Genomic DNA, 23,736 nt, shown 5'->3' on the forward strand with positions numbered 1-23,736 from the left:
CACGTGCGTGCTTCTTGACCTGGCGGCTGGCCTCGTCACCAGGCGGCGGAGGCTGGGTTGGTTCGTCCCCCCGGCCCCGCCCAGAGAGGCGCGCTCGTAGCCACGCCCACGCCTCCCCGGCACGGCCTGAGGCCCCGCCCCGCCGCGCGGGTTCTACCTGTATCTGTCTGCTCCCCTCTCCCCCCTGCACCTGCCGGCAGCGCCAGTAGCGGTGTCAGGACGGAGCCCCCCCAGCTCCGCTTCTTGGGGGTTCACCCCCCGCTGGACACTGCGAGCGACCCTACACAAACACCACGGGGCAGCAGCGATCCGCGCCCCACGCGCTGCCTGCTGCAGGGACGGGGGGGTGGGTCGTGTCGTGCTAACTCCGCGGGGGGGAGCCCGATTTGCAGCGCAGCAGACGCTGACCCAGCGCCCGTGCCCCGGGCCCGTCATTAACACTGCAATTAAACAGCTCGGACGCTCCTCGGCCCGGCTGCCCCCGCCCCGCCCCGCCCCGCCCCTCCGCCTCCCGTCCGTCCCCTGCACCAGGAGCGGCCCCAGCAGCCCCCCCCCCCCGCCCGCTGGCAAGGCTTCCACGCGGGGGTCGCGGCTGGGGGTCGTGCGGCGTGGGAGTCACCTGGGTGGGCGGCGCCGGGCCGGGCCGGGCCGACTCCTGCCCGCAGCAGGGTGGAGGAGGAGGTGGTACTTTGCACGGGCTGCCGGTAGCTGGGCTTGTTCCGTCCCGCCCAGGGTTAAGCGGATCCGTGGGAAAGCTGCGTGGGAAGCCGCGGGAAGGGCCGGGCGTCTCTCGCCATGTGCCCCTAGGAAGGGCTGGAGACAGAGGCCAGGACAGCCCGGCTGTGCGCAGCAGCGATGGCCCCTGGCCGCAGAGACGCCGCAGCCCAACTCTGAGCCCCGCACGGGGAGGGAGCCAGGACCGTGTGTCGGGGAGGACGCGGGAGCCGCCTCTATGGAGCATCAGAGGAAGAAGAAACTGACCAACTTCACCATTGGGCTCCTCTTTCTCTCTGGGGGCATCGAGTATGGTGAGCGCTGGGGGGCACCTGGCAGGGGGCGGGAGGCAATGCCCTGCCAGCCCGGGCCTGGCACTGTGTTAGAGCCATAGAGGTGACTATGACTCCAGACCCCTCTGCTCCCCTTGGGGCCCCACATGGGCCTGCTCCCCTGGGCCCTGCAGAGCTGATGCGCCAGGGAGGGGCACGAGATGCCCTCCTGTTTTGCGGGTGAATGAGAAACCTGCTGGTTTAGGTCCCATGGGGGAAAGCTCTGTCCCCGAGGGCGGGTTTGTGAATGTGCTCCTCTCTGGCCCCATCGCCCTAGTGTCTGAGCCTTGTGAATGTTAATAGACCTCTGGGACCCGGGTCAGTCTCAGTCTCACCATTTCACAGATGGGGAAATTGAGGCAGCGAGGGGAGGGAGTGACTTGCCTGCAGTCAGGCAGCAAGTTGGTGTCAGAACTGGGCTCTGGTTCTGGGTTGCATTCTGGACCCTTTATGCTGCAGCTGGGTCCCCAGAAAACTAGAAAATGTTTTAATGGCGGTGCTCTGGGCCAGGTGCTTGTGCCCCTCATCCCCCCACAAGCTGGTGGGGAGCAGTGGGGTTGGCACACTGCAGTAGCTGTTGAGGAGAGAGCTGCACCTTAACTCAGTTGCGGGGAGTTTCCTGCGACTCTACTGGCCGTTATTGGGATGCTGGAGCTATGGTGGACGAGAGCTGTGACCCAGGCCCTTGGCAGATGTTTGGGAGCCTGGCGGGCCCTGCAGTGGGGCTGGCTGGGTATGTGGGTTTGTTCCTATGTGGATTTTTAGATACGTTGTTCTTTCCTCATTTGGATTTTTCCCCCTCTTGGATGGATGTTCCCCAGTGCTCCCCGAACTGCTGGGAGTTGCTAGGCCTGGTGTTGGTCTTGTGGGGCCCCCCCCAGCTTCACACAGCCAGGTGGTGGGGCGGGAGAGCTGGCCTCCCAGTTTCCTCGGTTAATATTTTACAAGCTGCGAGCTGAGTCTGTAACTCATCCTCCAGGGTCAGCGGAAGGGTGGGGCTGGAGGAGGCACTGCTGCTGGGTGCCAGCCTTCAGCCCCCCTCGCTGAATTACATCTGCCAGTGGTTTGTCGAGTGGGATGAGAATTCCTAGCCTACCTGTTACCAGATTTGCCCATCACCTTGGGGTCTGCTCATTTCTTAGGGTTACTTGCCTTGGGGGGCGGTTGTAATTCCATGAATGTACTGCTTGTGTTATTTGTGTTTGTATATGGAGCTTTACTTCTCCTTTCTTCCCAGTGGAACTATTCTGCAGGACCTGAGTTTCCCAGGGCTGGGTTCCTCCAGCCCCAGACTCAGAAACACCCACACATACACACACACATTCACAGATTAAAAGAGCATGTCTGAGCGGACCCGGGTTTATCAGCACTCTCATCTGATGACCCCTTATGCGTCCCTGAACTCAGCAGGCTGGGTTGAACATCACTTTCCAGCTGTCACCCTTATATGCCCCTGGACTCCACAGGCGGAGCACAGCAGCACTGCCACCCTTACATGCCACAGGTTCAGCACGTTGCTATCCCCACTCTCACTCTACAATTGTTCTAGCAGTAACCCCCTTGATGAGCAAACCCGACAGGATTTTTGGGCACTACAGGGATCTTTAGCTTCGGTAAGAGAAGCGTTGCTGTCGAGCAAGATAGGGAAGCCAAGCACACGAAGGAGTAAACGAAGTTTGGAGAGGGTTTGGCAACCAGCTTGATTATAAAAGTTATTTTATTGCCAGGTATGTCAAACATATGATACTAATAGTACAAGGGGAGGAAAAAAAACAACCCAGTTACAATATTACACGATTTCAGGTGGGGTATTGGGGAAATCTAGCCCAAGTTTGATTACAAAAGTCAGGTTTGGAAAGTTATACCTGGACTAAGAGAGAGAGAGCGAAAGAGAGAGAGATTGATCAAATTAGGTCTGAGGGAAAAAGTGGGCTTAACCAGGGGGGAGGAGGGAGGGAGAGAGAGATTGGGGTCTCACCACTCAGTGTAGCTTGAACCGGTCAAAGGAGACAGGCTGTTCAGCTTAGGGTCCGGAGTGCTTGAGACAGGCAGAGCCCCCCACGCGATCAGTCAGGAAAAGGTGAAGTCCCAGTGGAACTGATGCAGCTTTTGGATCCAGGCATCAGAACAGAGGTTTGAACTTGGGTAGGGGATGGTTTTTTTGCAGGGAAGAAACAGTGGTTCAAGGGAGAACACTGGGTTTGTTTATGGGTACACAGTGACTCAAGGGAGCATACCAGAGTTGTTTGGTTTATGCTGGACGATAGGAACTGATCATTCCTGGCTATGGGCAGTGTTTCTTCCAGGGAGCTCACAATGCAATCAGGCAGATTCAGTGTTTTGGATATCAATAACTAGAATGGGCTGATAACTGCTGAGCTGGATGTGTGCAGATGTGGGTTCTTTAACATCTGGAGCAGAGATCTCCCATCATGCTGTGCTTCGCTGATCCCTGAGTTCAGTGCGGTTCCTGTCTTGAAGCTTGGTTATGCTAATAGAGATGTTCCCTTGTTCCATCTTCGATGTAGATGAGGCTTTCTGTTCTCCAGTCGGTGTGCTAATCAAGATGCCTCCTTCTTACATCCTTAATGCAGATGAGGCTAGGGGGGCTGCCTTAATGCTGTCACCCTTGTTCAGAGGGATTTAGGTGTGTCTCCTGCTGCCTTTTCTTTGCTTTTGGTAAATCCGTCTCTGATCAGTTCTGGTTCAAGCAGAGGCGGGGTGGGGGTGGGATTTCAGGTGAGTCAGACAGTAGGGGTTTTGCGCCCTGGTTCCCCAAGAACACAGCTGACAGGTAACAAATTCCCCCCCCCTCCCTCCCCCGTTGATGGGATGTTAGCATTGAGCAAGTATCCCCATCACATCCTTACTCCGTGGTACCGGGTTTGATCTTCAATCCATTGCAGCTGCCGCATCAGTCGCTGAATCCAGCAAACCAGCATGACCAGCCCAATTGCTGGTCTAATTTGGAAGCTGACGATCACCACGGTGGGGTGAAGCGTGATATTAAAAATATCTCTTGCACTGGGGCTGCACCCAAGCAAGGTCTCCCACCAGGAGTGATGGCCGGTGTTTTTACTGTGGCTGTCAGCCTAGAGATCTCCTGGTTGTGGTGCTGGATCTCTCCCCAAGTTCTGAGCCTTCGCAGCTCAGCTTGTAAAGAGGGATGAGTTAATTGTCTCTTAATGGCAGGGAGCTGGGGAAACCTCCTTGTCTAGCTCCGGGCAGGCATTCAAATGTCCAGGCCATATAGGCACCGTCAACTGAATATCACAACTAACAATGGTGGTTACGTTACAGAAACCGCGATTGACATAAGATACCATGGGTTGAATCCAGTGTCCATTAATCAATACGATATCCCATCTTGTTCTCTCTCACACACATGCTTTACCAGTATAGACAAAAACCAATTCCCTCTCCTGGAGGACATTGAAGGAGCAGTGATACTTAGTCCCAGGCTGGGGGAAGGAGCATTCATCATGTTCCTCCCATGCTTGGTCTTCACAGATGTAACCCAAACTTTCTTTTCTCCTACACCCTTTTACACTCACTGTGTTCCACACCTTATCTTTCTGCCAGGCCCAAGTGTTACGGTCTCTGGAGTACATGACTGAGTTCTCATCAATCTCTAATCCCAGTGGGACCATTGGGTGGATTACTCTAATTTTCTTGCCTGCCTCAGTTATCAGGAATAACTGCAAGCTCTGCTGGTGGTGATTGTACGAAGCATTAACTAATCTCCACCAGGGCTGGAGGGCTAATTCTTCCTCCATTCCATGGTGTCGAATCAAGTGGAGTGCCTCCGTGGGAATTTGTCCCGCTGTGTCCTGTCGAATCATTCCCGTGATTATGTTCTGGGTGAGAGCCTGAGCTTGCTCACACGCTGAAGCCAATGAGACATTATTTTGGAGGGACTGTACCCCAGACATCATTAACCCTTCATTTCTTCCCATGAGTCCTTCCCACCCAGGAAATACTTTACCTATTAACTGCTGTTCCTCACTTCACTGTTTCAAAGATGCTGTTAATGGGGTTCCCATCTTCCCTGTGTTTTCTGTGGCATAGGACAGTTTATTAGCTAGAACTTCCGTATTTGCAGCATCAATTAAAGAAACTCCTGCTCCCTCAGGTGCAAGCCAATCACTTCATTCCCTTTTTACTCTATTTATGTGGTTGGCCCCTTGCCCCGTTTTTACTCATTCATCCCGACCCCTTATGGCTAGTTCCAATCAAGGGAGCACATGCAGGTGCAATGTGAGAGAGATTCCTGCCTTCTAAGTGGATTTGAACCTCCTTCAGAGAAGTCTGAGGTTGGAGAACCAATTGTTCCTGTTGATCCAATTTTAACACATGGGGTCCTGAAACTGGGGCTCTTCAACGTCGGAGGGGAGCCAGGTTTGTGATCAGAGGGTCGAAATTTAAAACTCTTTTTTTGTTGTTGGCCCAATTCCACCCTGTACAGTCCAGGCTCGTGGAATCCCTCCGAAATGGCAATGTGCCCATAGAATTTAAACCGAATTGTTGGCGTGAGCTTATCACAGTGTGTGTCCTTTAGTGGAACCACCCAGTCTGGGGGACCTTGCTGGAGCAGGTCATGTCCAGTTCAGCGGTTCCCAGTTCATCCTGGGGGAAGCCCAGACCTGGTGACAATGTCAATCTTCAGGTTACATTTAAAAATGGTGACGGAGCAAGTCTCCCTGGCTGTTGAGGGTGGGGCCGGGAGATTGAATCCCACCAAAGGGGAGCAGGGTGTGAGGAACGGTGGGGCTCTGTCAGTGCGTGGGAAGCTGCAAACCTCAGCTCCCGAAGAGCAGATGGCAGGGAGGTCTCAAAGAGCGGCAACAGAACCTTGAGAAGGAGTGTGTCTCCTGGGGCAGCCAGGGTAAATCATGAACTAGGGAGGGAAGGCGGGAGTGAGGAGTTGCTGCCGAGTTGCAGGGCCTGCGGTGCTGTGATGGGGGCTGGAGGGTGGTGGGGATGTTGGAGAAACATTGTCCCTGGTTTTCGAGTGCTGCGCTGCTCCCTGTCTGACAGCAGAGCCCATTCCAGCTCCTGGCCTTGGCCTCAGGCTCTCCAGGGGCTAAGCTCTGACACCGCAGAGACGGCCTCTGTCACCACCCCAGTGGCATGCCCGGGGGGGGGGGGGCAGCCTGAGGGGGGGTGCTGGCCAGACCCTCTCCAGAGGAACCCCCCCTCCCGCTCACATCCCTGGAGGCCATGCTGACCCAGCCCTTTGTCTCCTTGCCCCGGTGCTGGGCACAAGCAGAGAACTGGGGGGATCCCGGCTGCACAGAGGCCAGGTAGGGGGCCCCGGGGGCATCTGCCCGGCCCCTGTCACTCCCGCTCCCCGCCACAGATGTCGGTGGGGGGTGGCTCCGAGGAGGAAGAACCGGCTGGTGCCCCCCACAGGCTGGCGCATGGCGGCATGGCCCCCGCGGTACGCCACTGCCCCCGCACCTGCTGCCTCCACAGCTGGGGGCAGTGGGGGCGAGCGGGAAACGGACCCACAGACCTCCTCCCCTGCCTCCGCTGCTGCCACCGACGGGAGTGGGGTGCAAATACCAGTATTAGCCCCCGGGCGCCGGAGACCCAAGGTACGCCACTGCACCACCCTCCCGACAGCCGTGCTCCTCCAGGACTCGCGGGGAGGGTGCCCAAGGGAAACTGGAACTGTCTCGGCACAGGCCCGCAGCCCTTCCTCCTACGTGACGTGAGACCGGCCACCGAGCCGACCGCCTTCGCAGACGAAATGGCAGTGTTCTCGTTGGCCGTCCTACGGCGACTGCCCAGAGAGAGCTCCTAATGAGCACTGCGTCCTTGCGGGGTCCGGATAGCTACGGGAAAGGGTCGCAGGCTTCTTGTCACAGATCCAGCAGCAAACCTCTGCTTGAAGAAGGCGATGGAAGGGGCGGGGGGAAGGGCAGGGGGCTGGGGGCGGGGGGAGTCTGAGGACTTTGGTCCCGGGCCCTTACTGAGCTTCATGGAGTCTCTCTGTCTCCATCCTGCAATGCCTGGAGCTGAGAAGCTGCTGCTGCCTCCATCCCACGGGCGCTCAGAGGTGGGGGTGGCAATGGCGTGGCTGGCGTTTCCCCCTCCTGAGCAATGGGTCAGCAATGGCGATGCAGCGGTCACAATGGCCGGAAGCCTGGCTGGCAGGCCTAGGGCACCCGCAGACCTTTGCCCTTTGTCGAAGGCCAACCAAGCCCAGCCAGGGAGGGTCTCCCGCTGAGCCAAGGCCGTGGTGGACTGTCAGTTTGCCCCAGGGAGGCAGGAGCGTGGATTCAGGACGAGGCCAAGCACCGGTTTGGGCTGGTCTGGCAGGACCTGTTTGAGCTCCCTGGTGGAGGGTCCCTGACTGACTGACTGACTGTCTGTCTCTCTGCTCCCCGTTAGCGGTGATTCTGCCCACGATCTGGGCCTACCTGCAGACGCTCCATGCCGAGCCTTACTTCCTGGGCCTGGGCATCTCTGCCTTCAGCCTCAGCGGCCTGCTTGCGGGGCCCCTCTTCGGGCACTGGTCTGATCGGACCCAGCGCACCAAAGCCATCATCCTCTTTGCCAACGTGTTTGAGATAGCAGGTGAGTGAGCGGAGCGAGGCCGGCTGGGAACGGCTGCCGGGACGCTTCGCGGCTGAGAAGAGTCCAGCGTGGCGCTGTGTCCCTGGGAGGGCAGGGCTAGCCCCACTTATTGCAAGGGGTCAAACGTGTGGCCTAAAGTGCATCACCAGACTCTAAATGCAGGCCCCCGAGGCCCTGATTTACAGAGGTACCGAGCACCATCTCCTCCTAGGCGTCCAGGAGCTGGCGTCCAGTCCGGCCCTGGCATCGGATAAGTTCATTGTTAACCAAGCTCCAGTCGCAGGGTCCGATCTTGCTCTCGGTGACAACTGCACTGATGGCGGTGGGGCCTCGGGAATCCCCAGGGTGCATAGTTCAGCCGGCAGATCCTCTGTGGCTGGCGGAGACCCGGCAGCCTGGATCTATTCTAACATCGCAGGGGGAGCCTGCCGCGCTGGCAGCTGGCAAAGCACCCATTTGCTTCAGCCCACCAGCTCTGCTCCACAGGTGGCTGGTGTCGCTGGGTCGGCGAGTGTGGAGCCGGCAATGCCGTTTTAACGCGGGGACCCTTTTCAGAGCAGGATCACAAGTAACCCTCCTGCCTGCAACACGGGGGCACGGAAGCCGGGACCTTCGCTCCCCACATCTCTCCCCCTGCCTGGGGTTCTGATGGACTCTTTCCCTGCCCCCATGGGATGAGACCCTTACAGGTGTACGTGGGGTTGGCTATAGCCAGCAGGGGACAGCAATGCCCCACACACCAAGAGGCCTGCCTCTCGGCTAGCCCCACTCCATTCCTGCCTGGCCCAGCCGTGGCTGGCCGTTACTTTGCATGTTCCTGTCTCTGTTACTTGTGGTTTTTTTGTCCCCCCAATTGCAGGGAATTTCATGTATTTTATGGGTGTCTCCAAGTGGCTCCTGCTGGGCAGCCGGCTGGTGGCAGGTAAGAGCTGCTGGTGGGGGAGTTGGGGGCAGTGTGGATCTAGGCTGGGGGGTTCCAGATCCAGGCACTCGTGCCAGGAGCTTTCAGAGCATGCCCCATTTCTTGCCCCTTGTCTCTGGCAGGTGTTGGGACCGGAGCAGGCGCCTCCATCTTTGGCTATCTCACCCGCTCCACCCCCTCACAGGAGCGCGCCACCGTGTTTGCTGCGGTGATGGCATGCCGGCAGGTCGGGCTGCTGATCGGTAAGGCACCCCTGACAGCCCTCCCCTGCCCCGAGGGGCCGGGGCAGCAGGAGCTCCGCATGGGGGGGAGTGGTGGGCATGAGCTTTCCCGACACAGTCTGTGTTCAGGAGGCCCCTGTCCCCCACACCGGGCTCTTGGCCCCCTTGGCTGTGGAAAGGGGCCGCTTCTGGGCACAGTTTGCCCCTGACGGCGTGCTGTGATACCGGAGGGTGGGCACCAGGGAATGACTGGTGTTTCTCAGGTTGGGATGGGTGCGGTGCCAGGCCGGGGCGGTGCTGCCTCTCAGAAGCGCCGTGTGTCAAAGGATCCCCAGTGCGTGGCAGAGAGGCTGCTGCCTGAGGCAGCGGGGGTGGCTGGCGGAGCCTGGCGAGGGCGTGAGGGACCCCGCCGTCTCCTTCATGGAGCCCGTTTTTTGCCTCTCCCACCGCAGAGGGTGGGGCCGTGTGGCAGTGAGGGGCGCGCCCGTCCCACCCTCCTCAGCTTCTGGTTCTCCTCCTGGTGCCCAAGTCTGACCTGCCGTCTCTCTGTGCTCAGGACCCGCCTGTAACCTCTTCCTGCGGCTCTGTAACTTCCGGCTGGGACCCTTTGAGGTCAACAAATTCACCTCCCCTGGGGTGAGTATTCTGGCCGGAGCTCGGCCGCTGGCTTCGCAGGGCGATGCTCCCAGCCAGTGAGAGCCCCGAGTTCCCTGGTGGGGGGTGGGGATGTGATTCTGGGTTCTCAGGTGTCTCCGTCTGTCTGTGCAGCTCTTCATGTGCCTGCTCTGGATCCTGCTCCAGTTTGTTGTCGTGGCGATGTACTACGACCTGCAGCCCTTGCCCCATCCGCAGCGAGGGGTGGCGGCGTCCCAGGAGGAGGAGGAGGAGGAGGAACCGTTGGTACCGCGGGACGCTAGCCAGGAGGCAGTGGCAGTTGAGCGCAGCAGCTATGGCACCAGTGCCCCTGCCCAGCGGGTGCCCGCCGAGCCCCCCGTGGGGGATGAGTACCGCTATGTGCCCAACGGACACTTGGCCGAGGAGGAGGGCAGAGAAAAGGAGAAGAGCCCGTTCCAGAACTTCAGCGCCATGCGAGGTGAGCGCTCCCCCCACCCCGCCCCATAACCTGCAGCCCAGCCAGCCGTGCATGCCCCCATTCTGGCCTGGGCAGTGCTTGGGTCTGTGTGCGTCCGCCAGCACTCGGATGTGGATGTGCCAGCTATACTTACCCCTGCAGCTCGTGTACCATGCACCCAGAGCAAAGCGCCTGTGCAGGCCGCGTGACGGGCCTGCCCACGGTTGCCAAGCAGAGGTGTGGAAGGTGCGGGAACTGTGGAGCCTGAATGTCAAAAGTAGGGACTTAAATTATTAGTATTTATTCCAGTAGCACCTGGAGAACCCAACCGAGGTCAGGCATCCTATCGCTGGGTGTGGGGCACACACCTACGGAGAGACAGTCCCTGCCCCAAGGAACATACAGTCAAGACGGACACAAAGGGTGAAGCTGGGAATTTAACAATGGCCAGACTGGGTCAGACCAAGGGTCTATCTATCCCAGTGTCCTGTCTTCTCACAGTGGCCAATGCCAGGTGCTTTAGAGGGAATGAACAGAACAGGCCATCATCGAGTGGTTCATCCCCTGTTGTCTACTCCCAGCTTCTGGCAAACGGAGGCTAGGGACACTTTGGGCTGGATTATCCCTATTTTATCGAGGGAGCAGGGGCCCAGAGAGACGAAGGGCGTGGTTCCACTTGACATGGCCTTCAGTCGAAGCAGGATCCTTCCCCACCCAGAGTCCGGCAGAGCAAACTGAACCCCCAGCCCTGCAGTCCTACTCCAGTGCTTTAACCACAAGGCCAGCTGTGCTGTCCCTAATCGGGGCGTCAGAGCTTGTAGGGGAAAGGTGAGCAACAGGTTCCCCAAAACCCAGCACAGAGGCTACCTGGCCCCAGGTTGGAGCTGTCGAAGATTTATGGTCCCTAGGAGCACAACAGGAGGCCAAAAGCTGAGGGGAAAGGGAGAGGAATGGCTGAGTCCAAACATTTCCTTTCAAGACCTGAACTGCAGCCCCACGGAGGTTGATCAGCCTGCCCTGGGGCTGGGCCGGGAGAGGAATCTTGATGAACAAGCAGCCACAGTCCACGGGAGCAGCGCTAAAGCCCCGGCCAATCCATCAGCAGCACAGGGAGCCCGCGGGAGCGTGGCGGGATGCTGGGTGTCTGCCTTCTAGGGCAACTCTGGAGGGCGGGTCATGTTAGAGCAAAGAGTGCGGCCGGCAGACGATGCTGGGCTAGCAGGTATCAGGAGACCTCCTTGTGCTTGGAGGTGTGGAGAGCATCACGAGGGTGGGTGGAAGCTTAGGCCAGACTCCACCGACCGTTCAAAAGCCGAGCCGCTTTTTTTGCATCCTGTGCCTGTGGAAGGAGCCGCTGTGGTGCGTGGGAATGGAGACCCACCAATCCCATGACGCTGGAGGCTTTCCAGTCTCAGTATGTGCCTGGCTGCCCGGCGGCTGGCTAGCTGCTGGGACGTGGGGGGATGACACTCGCCGTGCCCGGCAACCAGGTCGGGACCAAACATCTGTTGCCATGGAAATCTCCATCCCAGGAGACCTTCGGGGCAGGGTCTCTGTGGGAAGGGGAGCTGTGGGTAAAAGCCCTGCCCATGTCCTCTCTTGGACTGGGGAGTGGAGGGCACGCAGGCCTGCCCCATCTCAGGCCTGGCATTGCTGTCTGGATTGGCTTCTTGCTTCCAAGGCATTGAGGGAGGGATTAGTTTGGGAGCCTGTTTTAACTCAAAGATCCTGCATCACCCTCTGGGTCTCCAGTCTTCTCCCTGCCCATTCGGGGCCAGGCCTCTCCTGTATTATCCTTCTCAGAGCCCCCCTTTGCTCATATGCTCAGCCCGGGGAGTGTGGGGGGCTCTCGGTGTCACGAGGCAGGGTCTTGTGCACTGGAGCCTTATGGGACCAATTCAGCTTTACTGGAGTGAATCCTTTGAAGCCCCTGGACTCACCCTGCAGTTACAGTGGTGCGGCCTGTCTCTGCACAGAGCGGGTGGGGTGCAGTGAGTGGACCCCTTGCATCAGCTGCCTCCTGCCCTATGCCTCCCTCCCACCCCATTGCACTGAATGAAGCAGGCAGCCTGGCATGTCACTGTGTCCTTGCCTGGTGCATCGTGAAGGCTTAACTGGCTTGGTGGGGAGTGGTGGAGGCGGCAGCGGGTGGCGCAGGGCTGATGAACTGTCTGTGCCTCGCCACGCCAGCCTGGCGGCTGCAGACAAACAATCACGACGCTGTGGGGCTGTCGTGGGTTGGGCCCCCGCCCCCCAAACGGCAGCGTAGGAACTGGCAGGGAGCTCTTTGGGTGTTGAGCATCCAGAGGGCTCCCTGGCCTGGCAGGCTGCGGAAGGGCTTGCGGGAGAGGGAGTTGGATGCGGTGCCAGCCACGTGGGAAAGCAGGCCTGGACTCTCCAGCTAGCGCTCCAGGAAGGCTGGGCTCTGACTGTGGAGGGGGGCAAGGCCCCCTTGGGCTCACACTCGTGTCCATCGGGAGCCAATCCCCAGTAGTCAGTGGAGAATGTGGCTCTGCTGCAGAGGGAGTTCAGGACCAGAGAAGGATCCGACTCTCCTGGCTGGCTCCCTTGCCCAGCGTGTCGGGAGGGCGTCTGGCTCCAGCGGCATCCCCTTTCCCTGCCTGAGCTGTGTTGAGGGGGCTGGGCTCTGCTTGGCAGAGGGCGGTGCAGGGGCATAGTTTGAGCATGCAAACCCTGGTGCTACCGAGGTTCCCCAGCACCCTCCCCGTCCTGGCGCTTTGCTCGTCACCCCGCCCTTCCCTGTCACCTGGCCGCCCGACGTAACAGGTCAGTAAGCCAATGTCTGCCCTGCCTCTGCCCCCAGTGGGAGACCGGGCGGGCGGGCTGGCAGGGGTAGCGCCCCCCTCCCTGGCAGCCCCTGACGTCCCCGTGCTGTCATTGCAGAGTACCTGCGGGAGGAAGTGGTGGTCCTGCTCACTGCCCAGTTCATCACCCTCTTCAACCAGACCGCCTTGGAGGTGACTAGCCGGGGGCGTGAGGGGAACTTCGCTCCATTCCACTCCCACCCGGATGGGGGTGGGGCTTCCCCATGTCGGAGACGCCAGCTCCTGTCACAGCCGTGGGCTCGTGGGGCGTCTCCTGTCCAGCCTTCTTGGGTTCTGGGTGTGGGTGGGTGGGTGGGTGGGGAAACAGGATCTCCTCTTCCCTCCATGTAGTGCTCTGGCCTCTACCAGAGCCCGGGTGGGGTGGGGTGGGATTCTCCTCTCACCTGGCACCCAGAGAGTGCTGGGGATCTCTCCCTGTGCCGAGATCTGCTTGTGGAGCAGGATAAGGGGAAGCCCAGAATGTGGGTTACCTCTGGGTCACACCCCAGGTTACCTTCAGCTCAGGGGAGACAAGCGGGAGCAGAGACCAATGCACTGGTCAGAGGAGCCCTCCAACGGGGGATAACATCTGGGGCAGAGCAGGGAGGGGACGCCCTGCGGGTGAGGGTCTGTACCTGCCCATCCCACCCAGAGGGGCTCCTCACAGCTGTGGATGGAGGGTGGGCCCTGCCCTGCCCACCCAGAGGCACGACTCTAGGTTGCTTTCCCCACCTGTCTGTGTCCGTCTCTAGACCATGGTGACCCCTATCACCCAGCGCTACCTCAGCTTCGGGGAGCTGGAGAACAGCATCATGTACTTCCTGTGCGGCATCGAGGTAGGTGAGACCCCGACGCTGGCGTCTGCACGGATGGGGATAGGGAGCGTGCGGGCCATGGCAGAGGCCCCCGCCAGACGTGGCCTGGGGCAGCCTCGTTTCAAATACACCACGTGGCGGGCTTCCATCCCACGGTGTGCGCACGGCCCGGGCCTTGTGATATATGGAGATCTGACACCCTCGCCCCGGCCTTCCTGGTGACCTGCCCACCCCCCTCTTGCCTCTTCTCCCTCCTTGGCACCCGTCAGGTATTTGCAGGACTTTCTTGTTCTCTGCCCAGGCTTTAGACGTGTGCACAGCCAGAGTAGAGGGTGGTCTAAGCCGAGAACCAGATTCAGTGCCCCTTCCCCCATTCATCACTAAGCCAAGCCCTGCTCTGAGTTATCCCTCCAGCCCCCATCTCCCCTGTCCAGCCCAGGCAGGGAGGGAGGCGAGTAATGCTGGCGTCCCTTCCAGCCAGGCCTCTTCTGCACAGCCCACAGCTGCGTCTGCGCTCCCCGTCTCTGGGAAACGCTGCCCCCTTGCAGGCGTCCTGTTGCAGCCCTGGGAGCGTTGGTGCGGATGGGGTTTTGTGCTGCTCCGCCTGCCTGGATGGGGCTGAAATGCCCTTTGCACCTGCCCGCTGGCTGTCCTGGTGCTAGCATGCAGGGAGGGGAGAGTGCCCAAAGGATGCCAGTGCCGCGGTGCTCAATGTGCCAGGTGTGACTGGCATGGAATGTTTCCTCTGCCCTTGCTCCAGCAGCACGCAGAGGGGGGCATCTTTGCCAGCTGTCTCTGTGTTTGGGTGGGCTGCAGGCTGGTGCGAGCACCTGGGGAAACCTCATGCCCCGCTGGCAGAGCACCTGTGGCCTGGCCCTGCCACGCTGCACGGGTCTGCCTGGCATGGGCCGTTTCCTGGAGCCTGCCTGGCACCTGCGCCAGGGCGTGAGCTGCCTGTTAGCCAGGCAAAGGGCAAGCGGTGATGCTGAGAGCATGAGTGGGGAGGGCAGACTGCAGAGCCCTGGCAAGCGGTGACTCCTCTGATGGGTGAATACAGGGCATGTATTAAGGAAGATGAATTTGAACGGGAAGAACTGCAGAGAAGGGAGACTCGGATGATCCCAGGAATGGAAAACCTGCCTTATGAGAGGAGACTCAGAAGAGCTTGGCTTGTTTAGCCTGCCCAAAGGAAGGCTGAGGGGAGAGACGATTGCTGGCTATAAATACGGCTGAGGGATACGTACCAAGGAGGGAGAGGAATTATTTAAGTTCAGCACCAATGTGGACACAAGAACAAGTGGATATAAACTGGCCATCAGCAAGTTTAGACTTGAAATTAGATGCAGGTTTCTAACCATCAGAAGAGTGAGGTTCTGGAACAGCCTTCCAAGGGGAGCGGTGGGGGCAAAACATCTCGCTGGCTTCAAGCCTGAGCTTGATAAGTTTATGGAGGGGATGGTGTGATGGGACAGCCTAGTTTGGTAATTAACTGATCTTTGACTACTAGTGGTAAATATGCCAGTGGCCTGCGATGGGACATTTGATGGGGAGGTTCTGATTTACTACAGAGAGTTCTTTCTTGGGTGTCTGGCTGGTGAGTCCTGCCCACATGCTTAGGGGTTAGCTGGTTGCCATACTTGGGGTTGGGAAGGAATTTCCCCCCAGGGCAGACTGGCAAAGGCTCAGGGGGTTTTCACCTTCCTCTGCGGCATGGGGCACGGCTCACTTGCTGGTGGATTCTCTGTACCTTGACGTCTTTAAACCATGATTTGAGGACTTCAGTAACTCAGTCCTAGCTTAGGGGTCTATTACGGGAGTGGGGGGTGAGGGTCTGTGGCCTGCATTGTGCAGGAGGTCAGACTAGATGATCCCCCCCTCACCTTACAGTCTGTCTGTGTGCTCATCTGCCCAGCGCTGGGGGCCGGGTGGTGGATGGGCCCAGGACACTGCTAGGCTGTGAGAGGCCCTATGTGGGGCTCACTCCCCCCCCCCCGCCCCCGGTCCCTCCAGGCCCCTACGCTGGGCCACCCCTGACTCTGATTGGCTCCCCCAGCAGAGGAAGGGCCCCCTTCTGACTGGTCTTTGCACCCGGACCGAGGCCTGGGGGGGCTGTGCAATAACCCAGCTCCTCTCCCCCCACTTCCCCAGGTGATCTGCGGCTTCTTCCTGGTGCGCTGCCTCAGCAGCCGCCTCCCCGACCGTGTGATTCTGGTGCTCGGGCTGGTCATCTGCAACGTGGCTTGTGTCTGGTGCCTGCTCTTCCTGGCACGGCCCCAAGGTAACTGACGGCCCCCGCCCTGCCTGGGCACCTGTCCTGCCGGGATCTCGGGTGCCTCTCTTCCCTCCATTCCCATCCGAGGGCCATCCCTTGGCAGGGGGCTGGGTGGGGGGCAGAGCCCTGGCATGGCTCTGCCGCGCTTTCCCGGGCCCCTTGTCTGGCTAAGGCTGCCCAGCAGGGGCTGGGTGGTGGAGGGGGTGGCAGGGGCTTGCCCGTCTACCGGGCAAGAACAGGCACAGGCCCTGATTTGAACTGCCCAGCTCACTGGCCAGCGTCTGGGGCTCTTTGCACGCCTGGCACATCCTCCTCCGCCATGTCTGCTTTGCTGCCCGCAGGAAGCTTTCCTGTCCTGCTGGCCGAGCTGGTGGTCGGGGTTTTCCTGCAGGTCTTGGGGCTCCCCTTCGTGGCCGTCTCGCAGGTCTCTCTCTTCTCCAAGGTCACAGCAGAGAGAACACAAGGTGAGCCTCAGCAAGGGGTCGTTGCCTGGAGCCGGGGTATGGTGTCCGCTTCCTACCCAGCCTGAGAGAGAGTGGGGGGCTCAGAGCCCCGTACCCCCCCTTCAGGCCCCTGTCACTGTCTGGTCTGGGACTAGGTGAGACGTCCCCAGAATGCAGAAGCCTGCCTGCCCGCCCCTTCTCCCTCCAAGCCCAGGTACCACAGTGATGGGCAGCCTAGATATGTGTGTCATACAACACACACGTGATCTCGGTGAGGTCTGCACCTCCCACCCCCTGCCTGGGGTGGTGGGGGGCTTTTCCTCCCCCGTTGTGCCTGGCTCACTCGTGCCTGGAGTTCTGTGCGAAGGTCCTGGCTTCACCCTAAGGAAAACCGAGGGTAGCAAGACTGGGAAGGGGCTTGGGCCGGGCATGACCCGTGCAGAGGAGGGTGCAAAACCAGGCACGGGGCGAAGGCTGCAGAAGGATCTGAGGGTCAAGTGTGGCCGGCTGTGCTTTGGAGGGAGACCGTTCTGCAGAGCTCTGCCCTGTGTCACGGAGCTCACTGGCTAGGACCCGAGTGGGGGGCTCTCCAAGGCCTCCCAGTGGGGTCTGGATCAGGTCCATAGTGAGGCAGAGGCTGTCCCCTCCCCAGCACCAGCTGGTGGTTACATTTCTAGGTTGCATTCATGGGCAGCTCTGCTGGTTTCTTTCCAGGAAACCCCCGGCCCAAGCAGAGCCGGGCAAAAGATTTAAAAAAAAAAAAAAAAAAAAAGCTACCATAATAGGGACTCTCTCTCTCTGTTCTGTCTGCAGCACCTAGCACCCTGGGGCCCTGGCCCATGACAAATAGTATTCAAAAGAGGCTGCCCTGCTTGCTGAATCAGGACTCCAGACTGTTCTTGGGGCAGCTCTTGCTCCAGGTGCCACCTGGCTGTGACGTCCATCCCCCGGGGGGAGTCGCATGGAGCTGCTTTGCATGCCTTCAACAGGTTCCAGACCATGCGTCTCCAGGGTCCCTCTCCCCCAAACACAGCCTCCGGGCTTCCACGCGCACTCCCTCCAGCACTGCGGTCTCCAGGCCGTACCGCCATCATCCTCTCCTCTAGGGGAGAGCGGGCCACGCTCAGCACTTGGCTTCTCCTCGCCGTGCTGCGTAGGCCCCTTAGATCCTGCCCCGGGGATGCAATGGGAACTAGCGGCAAGAGCTGTTCAAGTCGGTGTGTTTGGGGCAGGCTCCGTTTGGCATCGTCTGCAAAACCAGGGGTGTTTGCAGTGAGCACCTGCAGATCAGCCTCATTACTCCTTGTCCTGTATCCGTGGACGGGGAGCGCAATCGATCGCCGTCCTCTTTATACCAGCCCTGAACGTATGTGAAACCTGGTATCAGGCCCCCCCTTTTCTCTAGACTTTCTCAGGTTTTCTAAACCATTCGTCTTTGGTTCCTCCCCTCTCCCGGATTTGAGCCAGAAACAAGGCCCCCGAGTCCCAGGCCCATCCGCGTACACGGAGGAAGTGTTGTACGCCATCCGGGGGCGAGGGGCTGGGCACCGCTTGGGGAAGGGGCGCTCCAGTGACGGGCCAGCGCCATGGTCCAGCATGCCGGGGAGGCAAGGATGCTGGACTGCAGAGACCACTGCTCTGCTTCTGGGGCCCGTGCAGAAAAGCGTCTGGACCCCATGTGGCGGGTGACTTTGTTTTAGGGGGTGGAGGGAAGAGGGGGTGTTGTTTCTCCCCTTCTTTCCCCTCTCTTCCACTCTCTTTCTCTGTAGTCGTGCTGGGCTGGCCCACCAGTCCCGAGGCCTCAGGATGCCGTTCTCTCTGCCCCTTTGGTTGGCGGGATACGGCCTAACACCCAGGCAGCCTCCTGGGCTCCGAGATGGCCGTTATCTGTTGCCGTGGCGCCACGTTAGCGGTCCGGCTTCCCCACCCCTCGAACAGCCCTGTCCCCACCTGTGGAGAGGCTTCTAGTGTGAACGGAGCACGCCTGCCTCGGGGTGCAGGCCGGTGCCCCCCTTCCCCGGGTGTAATGAGCTGGGGGGACTCAGAGGGACCCTTCTGTGTCTGCTCCAAGACCTGACCCTCCTGGCGGCCGCCAGCTGCCGAGCTGGGCTGCATTAACCCTTTGTGTTCTTCCCGGGCTGTAGGCTTCAGCCAGGGCCTGCGGCGGTCAGTGGGGGGAGTGGCCACCATCCTGGGGCCCCTGTGGGCTGGAGGACTGACCGAAAACCTCTATGTCATGCTGGGGGTGATGATGGGCCTGCTGAGCCTGCTGATGGTGAGTACCCGGGGTAGCCTCCCGTCCCCTCCCCTTCCCCATCCTGGCAGAGCCGGGGCTCCGGCACCGCGGACCCCATGCTGATGGCTCTTCTGCTCCCGTAGGTCATGGTCGGGCTCTCGTACACTTACCTGGTGGAGCTGCCCAGGGGCTATGGGCCGGGATCGTCCCAGGAGGAGCAGCGCTCGTGACCTCCCACCCCTCCACGCTGCACCCAGAAGGACTGCACGGGTCAAAGCCACCAAGGTGAGCGCGGCCGAGCCCGTAGGCCCGATGGCCAAACAGCCCTGGGTCAAGCACACACCGAGGTGCCTGGGGAAGACCAGCAGCTCCTGCCTGCGGGGCTCTGCAGTCCTGCTGCTTGGCGCCGGGGGGTGCTCTGAGCTGTTTATCCGCCAGGCGCTGTGATAGTCAGAGGGGCTGTGATAGTCAGAGACGCTGGTTCTTTTTATTAGATGCTTTCATGGCAGAATATGGATGCACTTGCCACAAACAACCTTACCTCTGCCCTCCACCTTCCAGGCTGGGTCTCTAAGATAGCCCATCCCCATGACTTTCTCCCCACTCCCACTGGGAGCTAGTTAACCTGCAAACCACCACCACCACCTCACCTGCCCTTTCCAAGCCCCCTAGCGCCGTGCAAACACACTGGTGCGTACAACCACCATTGCTGAGGGAGCTCAGATAAGCAGCGGTTGCGTTGCTAGCAAAACCGTAGCCGCTCATTAAAACCAGCTGCTGTTCCAGAGGGCTGGAGGGCAGCGTCTGGTGGTCCTATATTTAGAAAAGATTCTAGGGTGCTCTGAGGAATTACAGCCCGTGGTACAATGGTTGAAACAATCATTGAAAGGTAGAATAATAAACCACCTGGAATTCTGTGTGTGTGTCAGTAAAATAGTGCTTAAAGGAGAACCAGTTAACACGATATATTTAGCCTTCCACCGGGCCTTTGACAAGGCCCTTCACAAGAGGCTCTGAAAAAAGCTAAGCCTCAGAAGGTGAGTGAGCAGGTTCTGTCATGGATCAAAAACGGGCCAAGCGACAGAACTCAAAGAATAGGAATAAACGGTGAATTTTCAGCTTGGCGGGAAGGCCCAGATCCTCAAAGACGTTTAGGTTTCCATTGAAATCAGTGGGAGTTCGGAGCCAATACGTGTGAGAATCTAGGTCAATGTGAACGGGGGGGGGAGGGGGATTCCGTCCTAGTCCAGTCTGGGACTGCTGTTTAACTAGGGGAGAGAGATGGGTTGTGAGGTGGCAAAACGTGCAGCGGCCACACGGTTATTTAGGTTAGTCCGACCTAGAGGGGGCTGTGCAGAACTTCAGAGAGCCCTAACCCGGGCGGAGGAAAGGGCAATGCAAGGGGCAGAGGTTCAGCATTGATAAATACAAAGTCATGCACGCTGGAGGGGGGAAACTGAACTCCTCGGCCGCCTTTCCGGGTTCTAACGTAACAACATCTACTCAGGTAAAGGCCCTGGCCAGCTCAGTGGAGACCTCTGCTCAATGTGCAGCTGGGGTTAAAAAAGCAAACGAGCAGTTAGGATGCATAAGGAATGGGCTAGTGAATCACACGGAGAATATTGTGTCAGCCCATCTCAGACAGGGGGGTGAGTGTGAGATGGGTGGGTGAAGAGAGCGAAGAAAATTGGGATTGTTACCTTAGAAAGGAGACGGATAAAAGGGGCCCTGATGACAGTCGATAAAATGACTGGATTAGACTGTGGAACTCCCTGCCACAGGAAGTTGGTGAGGCCTAGCATTTAGGCATATTCAAAGAGGGATTGGATGCTCCTATGGACCCACAAAATCCCCAGTTCTAATAGTTAATGCTGACAAAGAGTAGTAGAGGGCTGGATGGGTGATAATATCTTGGGCATTAAGGCTTAATTCAGTTGCTTTGTGTGGGGCAGATTATCCTAATCTGCTATTGCAGGGCTCTTCCACCTGCCTCTGAAGCAGCTGGCACTGATCACTGGCGCAGACAGGACGCTGGACCTGGCGATTCCTATGTTTGCCTTTGCCCTGCATGGACCAGACTTCCCCTCCCCACGAGCTGGGAGAGCCCATCTTCCCTTCTGCACCCTGCTCCCCTTTGACACTGGACAGCATCACTAGTGAATGCCCCCAAGGGTCCCGCCCTGTGCTGGGAGATAGGCCCCATCCAGCCTTGGTGCTGGGCAGCGTTCTGCAGGGCTCGCCCAGTGCGCTCAGGATCTCCCGGTGGTGTGGGAGGACAGAGGCCCCTGACTCCCCGCTTCTCTCCCATGCAGGTACTGCACTGGCTGGCACCGAGGGCTCGTGTGTCACCTCCTGTCACCATCTGGCCGCTCCCTTTCTGGGCAGGGCACCAGGGAGCAGGACCTGAGTTCACGGCCTGCTGCAGAACGAAGTTTAGCACAGCGGGACTGTCAGCACGGATGAGCCCACGCCCCTGCCCGTCTGCATTGGTGCTTATTCCCCACCTGGACTGGCACTCCCTACCACCCGGGGCTGGCCCTCGCCCTGCCTCTCCTCCCTCCAAGGACTGGCATTCCTTTGCTACTGGCCCCCTGCCCCCAGACGGCCCAGCCTTCCTTTCCCACCCCCATGCCCTGATGGGCACCAGCTGACTGCTCTCTGGGGCAGCGGGGAAGAGGAAGGTTGAAATCCCAAAGGGGGGGTTGGGGGGTGGAAGAGGGAGATGCACCTGGCCTGCAGCAGCTGAAGCATGCTGGATCTCTGGTAGACACAGAGCAGTTTGGATGGGGCAGGATGCAGGGGGCTCAGCAGTGGGGCAGGCCTTTGTTTCTGGCCCCGTGCCCTTCACTGGAGGAGCTGCACCCTCAAGAAGAGGGGGGGCTGCCAGCCCAGGTGGAAGATCCTGGCTCGTGGCGTCAAAGGGAAAGCAAGGGCGATAAAACTGCTCGCCTCTGCCCCCACCCTGGGTGTTGCCCAGTCCCCACGCTGCCCTTCCATGGGGCTCAGGGTGGAGGCTGAGCGCGTCTGCTGGGATGAAGGCCCTGCTGGGGGCTGGGCTCTCCCTGTCTCCATCTGTAACGGGTGTGTGGAAGAAAGAATAAACCCCAGCGAGGGGCAAAGGCTGGTGTGCAGATTCGTTCTGCCAGGGAGGGGAGTCAGCGGCACCAGGGGAGACAGACCTGCACCATGCGCGGGGCATCACAGGCATGGGCACAGGCTCTGCTGGGCTGGACCAGAGCCTGGGGCGGGCCAGGCGCAGCTTCAGTAATAACCCCCCCCCGAGGCTGAAGGGCGTAGGGTGCATGTCTGGGGCAGGGCAGTGTGCTCTGAGCTGGGAGGGGGCTGGGGTCTTTTGGTGAAGGAGGTGGGGGGTATAAGGGATGTCTCTTATTTAAATTAAAAACGCCCGTGGTTGCCCCTGACACGCACCCTCCACGCGCACAGGCCGCCTTTTAGCCTGTATTTCAACCCGGCCGGGGGGAGTGCTACCCTGGCACGTCGCTTCGCCGAGAGCCATGCGCTGGCACACGGACACTGTCACTCGTCCTGCCAGACAGAGGGGCTGCTGGGCCAAATCTGAGCGGCGGTGCAGCCGGAGGGGTGTGTGCGCACCTCCCACGGGACCCCAGCTGTGGCATTTTAATCCAGGGGGTGGCTGTGGAACCCCCTGGCTGGGTCTGTCTGCCCCTGGCTTGTGGGCTCCTGTCCCCAATGCGTGTCAGGGCTGTGGTCCCCATATGTGGGGGCTGGGGCCGGTTTTACTCCCTGCCGGCCTGGGGGGAGCTGCAGGCCAGGGTTGGGGGCACTGGCAGAGCGGGGGATCCCCGGGCTGGATTAGCAGGGGGTGCAGGCCAGGGTTGGGGGCACTGGCAGAGCGAAGCAGCCAGCGGCATGGAGCCGGGGCGCAAAGGTTAACCCGGCTAGGGGGCTGCTCTCCCAGCTGGGGCGCCCCTCCCCGTGCCCTCCCGTTCACACTCGTCTGAGGCTCTGACCTGGCATCCAACCCGTGCGGTTGCTAAATATAGCCCTGATAGCGGGGGTTTGGGGGGGAGGAATGAAGCAAGTGCCAGGTCGAGTCACCCGGTGGCCAGCCAGTAAACCGGAAAGTTGGCTAATTGGGCAGGGGGAGGGGGGCTGACAGTGGGTGACGTGCACGGCTCGGGGCTCGGTGGCAGGGCCGTGGGGCGGCCGAGCACTTGGCATCTGGTTCTAGAGCCGCGGGGTCAAAAGTTCAGCCGTGGCGCTTGCTCCTTCCTCCCCCTTAAATCCCAAATGGAGCTGGCGCCGGTTTAACCCGTCGTTGCCCAGCTGCGGCCAGGTGGGCTTGGCATAGGAGCCCCCCCACCCAGCAGCCTTGGACCCTGCCAGCCTGGCCTGCAGGGGGCAGAGCGAGACCCCCAGGGCTGCACCGGAGAAGGGGCTGGAGAAGCGCCCGACCCAGCCGGGGAACAGGCTCCCTTGTGTGGGCTGGGGATGCAGGGCAGGGCCGTGCATGCTGCTCCTGCAGTGCTGCCTGCGGGCAGAGGGGGCGCTGTGCGGCGAGGGCCCCTGCTCATGGTGGCAGGGGCCGGGAAGGGGCTGGTATCCCTCCTGTGCCTCACGCAGTCAGCTTGGTGCCTTCATGGGTGGGTGACTGGGGGCCCAGTGGCTCAGGGCTGTGGGTTCTGCCCGAGCCGAGTGGCCCAGGGGCATTGACAGAGACATGGAGGTGCAGGGGCTGGGGCAGCCTGGATGCCAGGGCGAACCGGGCTTCACTCCCCCATGCCGGTGCATCTGACCCAGAGACACCCATGCCCAGGAGTTCAGCAACCCGCCACTGGCCGTGGCTAACGTCCCTCCCAAGGGGCAGAGCTGGGGGGAACGAATGGCCGGTCCTTAGCATGGGGGGGCGGCTGGCCCGGGCCCCCAGGGCTGTGTACTGGGCACTGCGTCCCCATGACATGGAGGGAGGTGGAAATGTCGGCTGAGGACGCGGTGATGTAGATGAATTGTCTTACAAGCCGTCGAGCCTGGTGCCGGATGGCTGGTGCATTGAAGATGCAGCCGCAGAGTGTCTACCCCTGACAGCTGGGACGTCCCACGCAGGCGGATCAGAGCGCCTGGTGCTGTGGGCCGGAGCGTCCCGTGTGAGGGAGGACCAGGGAGGGGGAGGTTGCGGGGTCTTGCCCTGACGGCCGGGGTGTCCTGCGCGGGGAGGAGGCCGGGTGGCGTGGGAGGATTCAGATGCGCGGCCTGCGCGAGTTGGGTTCACGGCGGGGTCACCCCGCGGCACAGCTGCCAAACGCAGGGACGGCTCAGCCCA

General features: G+C 60.1%; 1 protein-coding gene across 1 annotated transcript; it reads left to right on the forward strand.

The window, feature by feature from the left end:
* The first annotated feature begins 459 nt into the window (after positions 1–459).
* LOC137145590 (major facilitator superfamily domain-containing protein 8-like) lies at positions 460–22,389 on the forward strand. The gene is made up of 13 exons (XM_067536431.1): positions 460–1,028; positions 7,443–7,628; positions 8,488–8,550; positions 8,673–8,792; positions 9,328–9,407; positions 9,540–9,864; positions 12,748–12,821; positions 13,421–13,504; positions 15,632–15,761; positions 16,097–16,219; positions 18,343–18,473; positions 18,578–18,719; positions 20,747–22,389. The coding sequence occupies exons 1-12, from the start codon at positions 953–955 to the stop codon at positions 18,662–18,664; spliced, it is 1,479 nt and encodes a 492-aa protein (XP_067392532.1). The 5' UTR covers positions 460–952; the 3' UTR covers positions 18,665–18,719; positions 20,747–22,389.
* Positions 22,390–23,736: the final 1,347 nt, after the last annotated feature.

Source organism: Emydura macquarii, unplaced genomic scaffold, assembly GCF_026122565.2.
Source record: "Emydura macquarii macquarii isolate MOO-44397 ecotype Brisbane River unplaced genomic scaffold, CSIRO-AGI_Emac_v2 contig_3603, whole genome shotgun sequence".
Lineage (NCBI taxonomy): Eukaryota > Metazoa > Chordata > Testudines > Chelidae > Emydura > Emydura macquarii.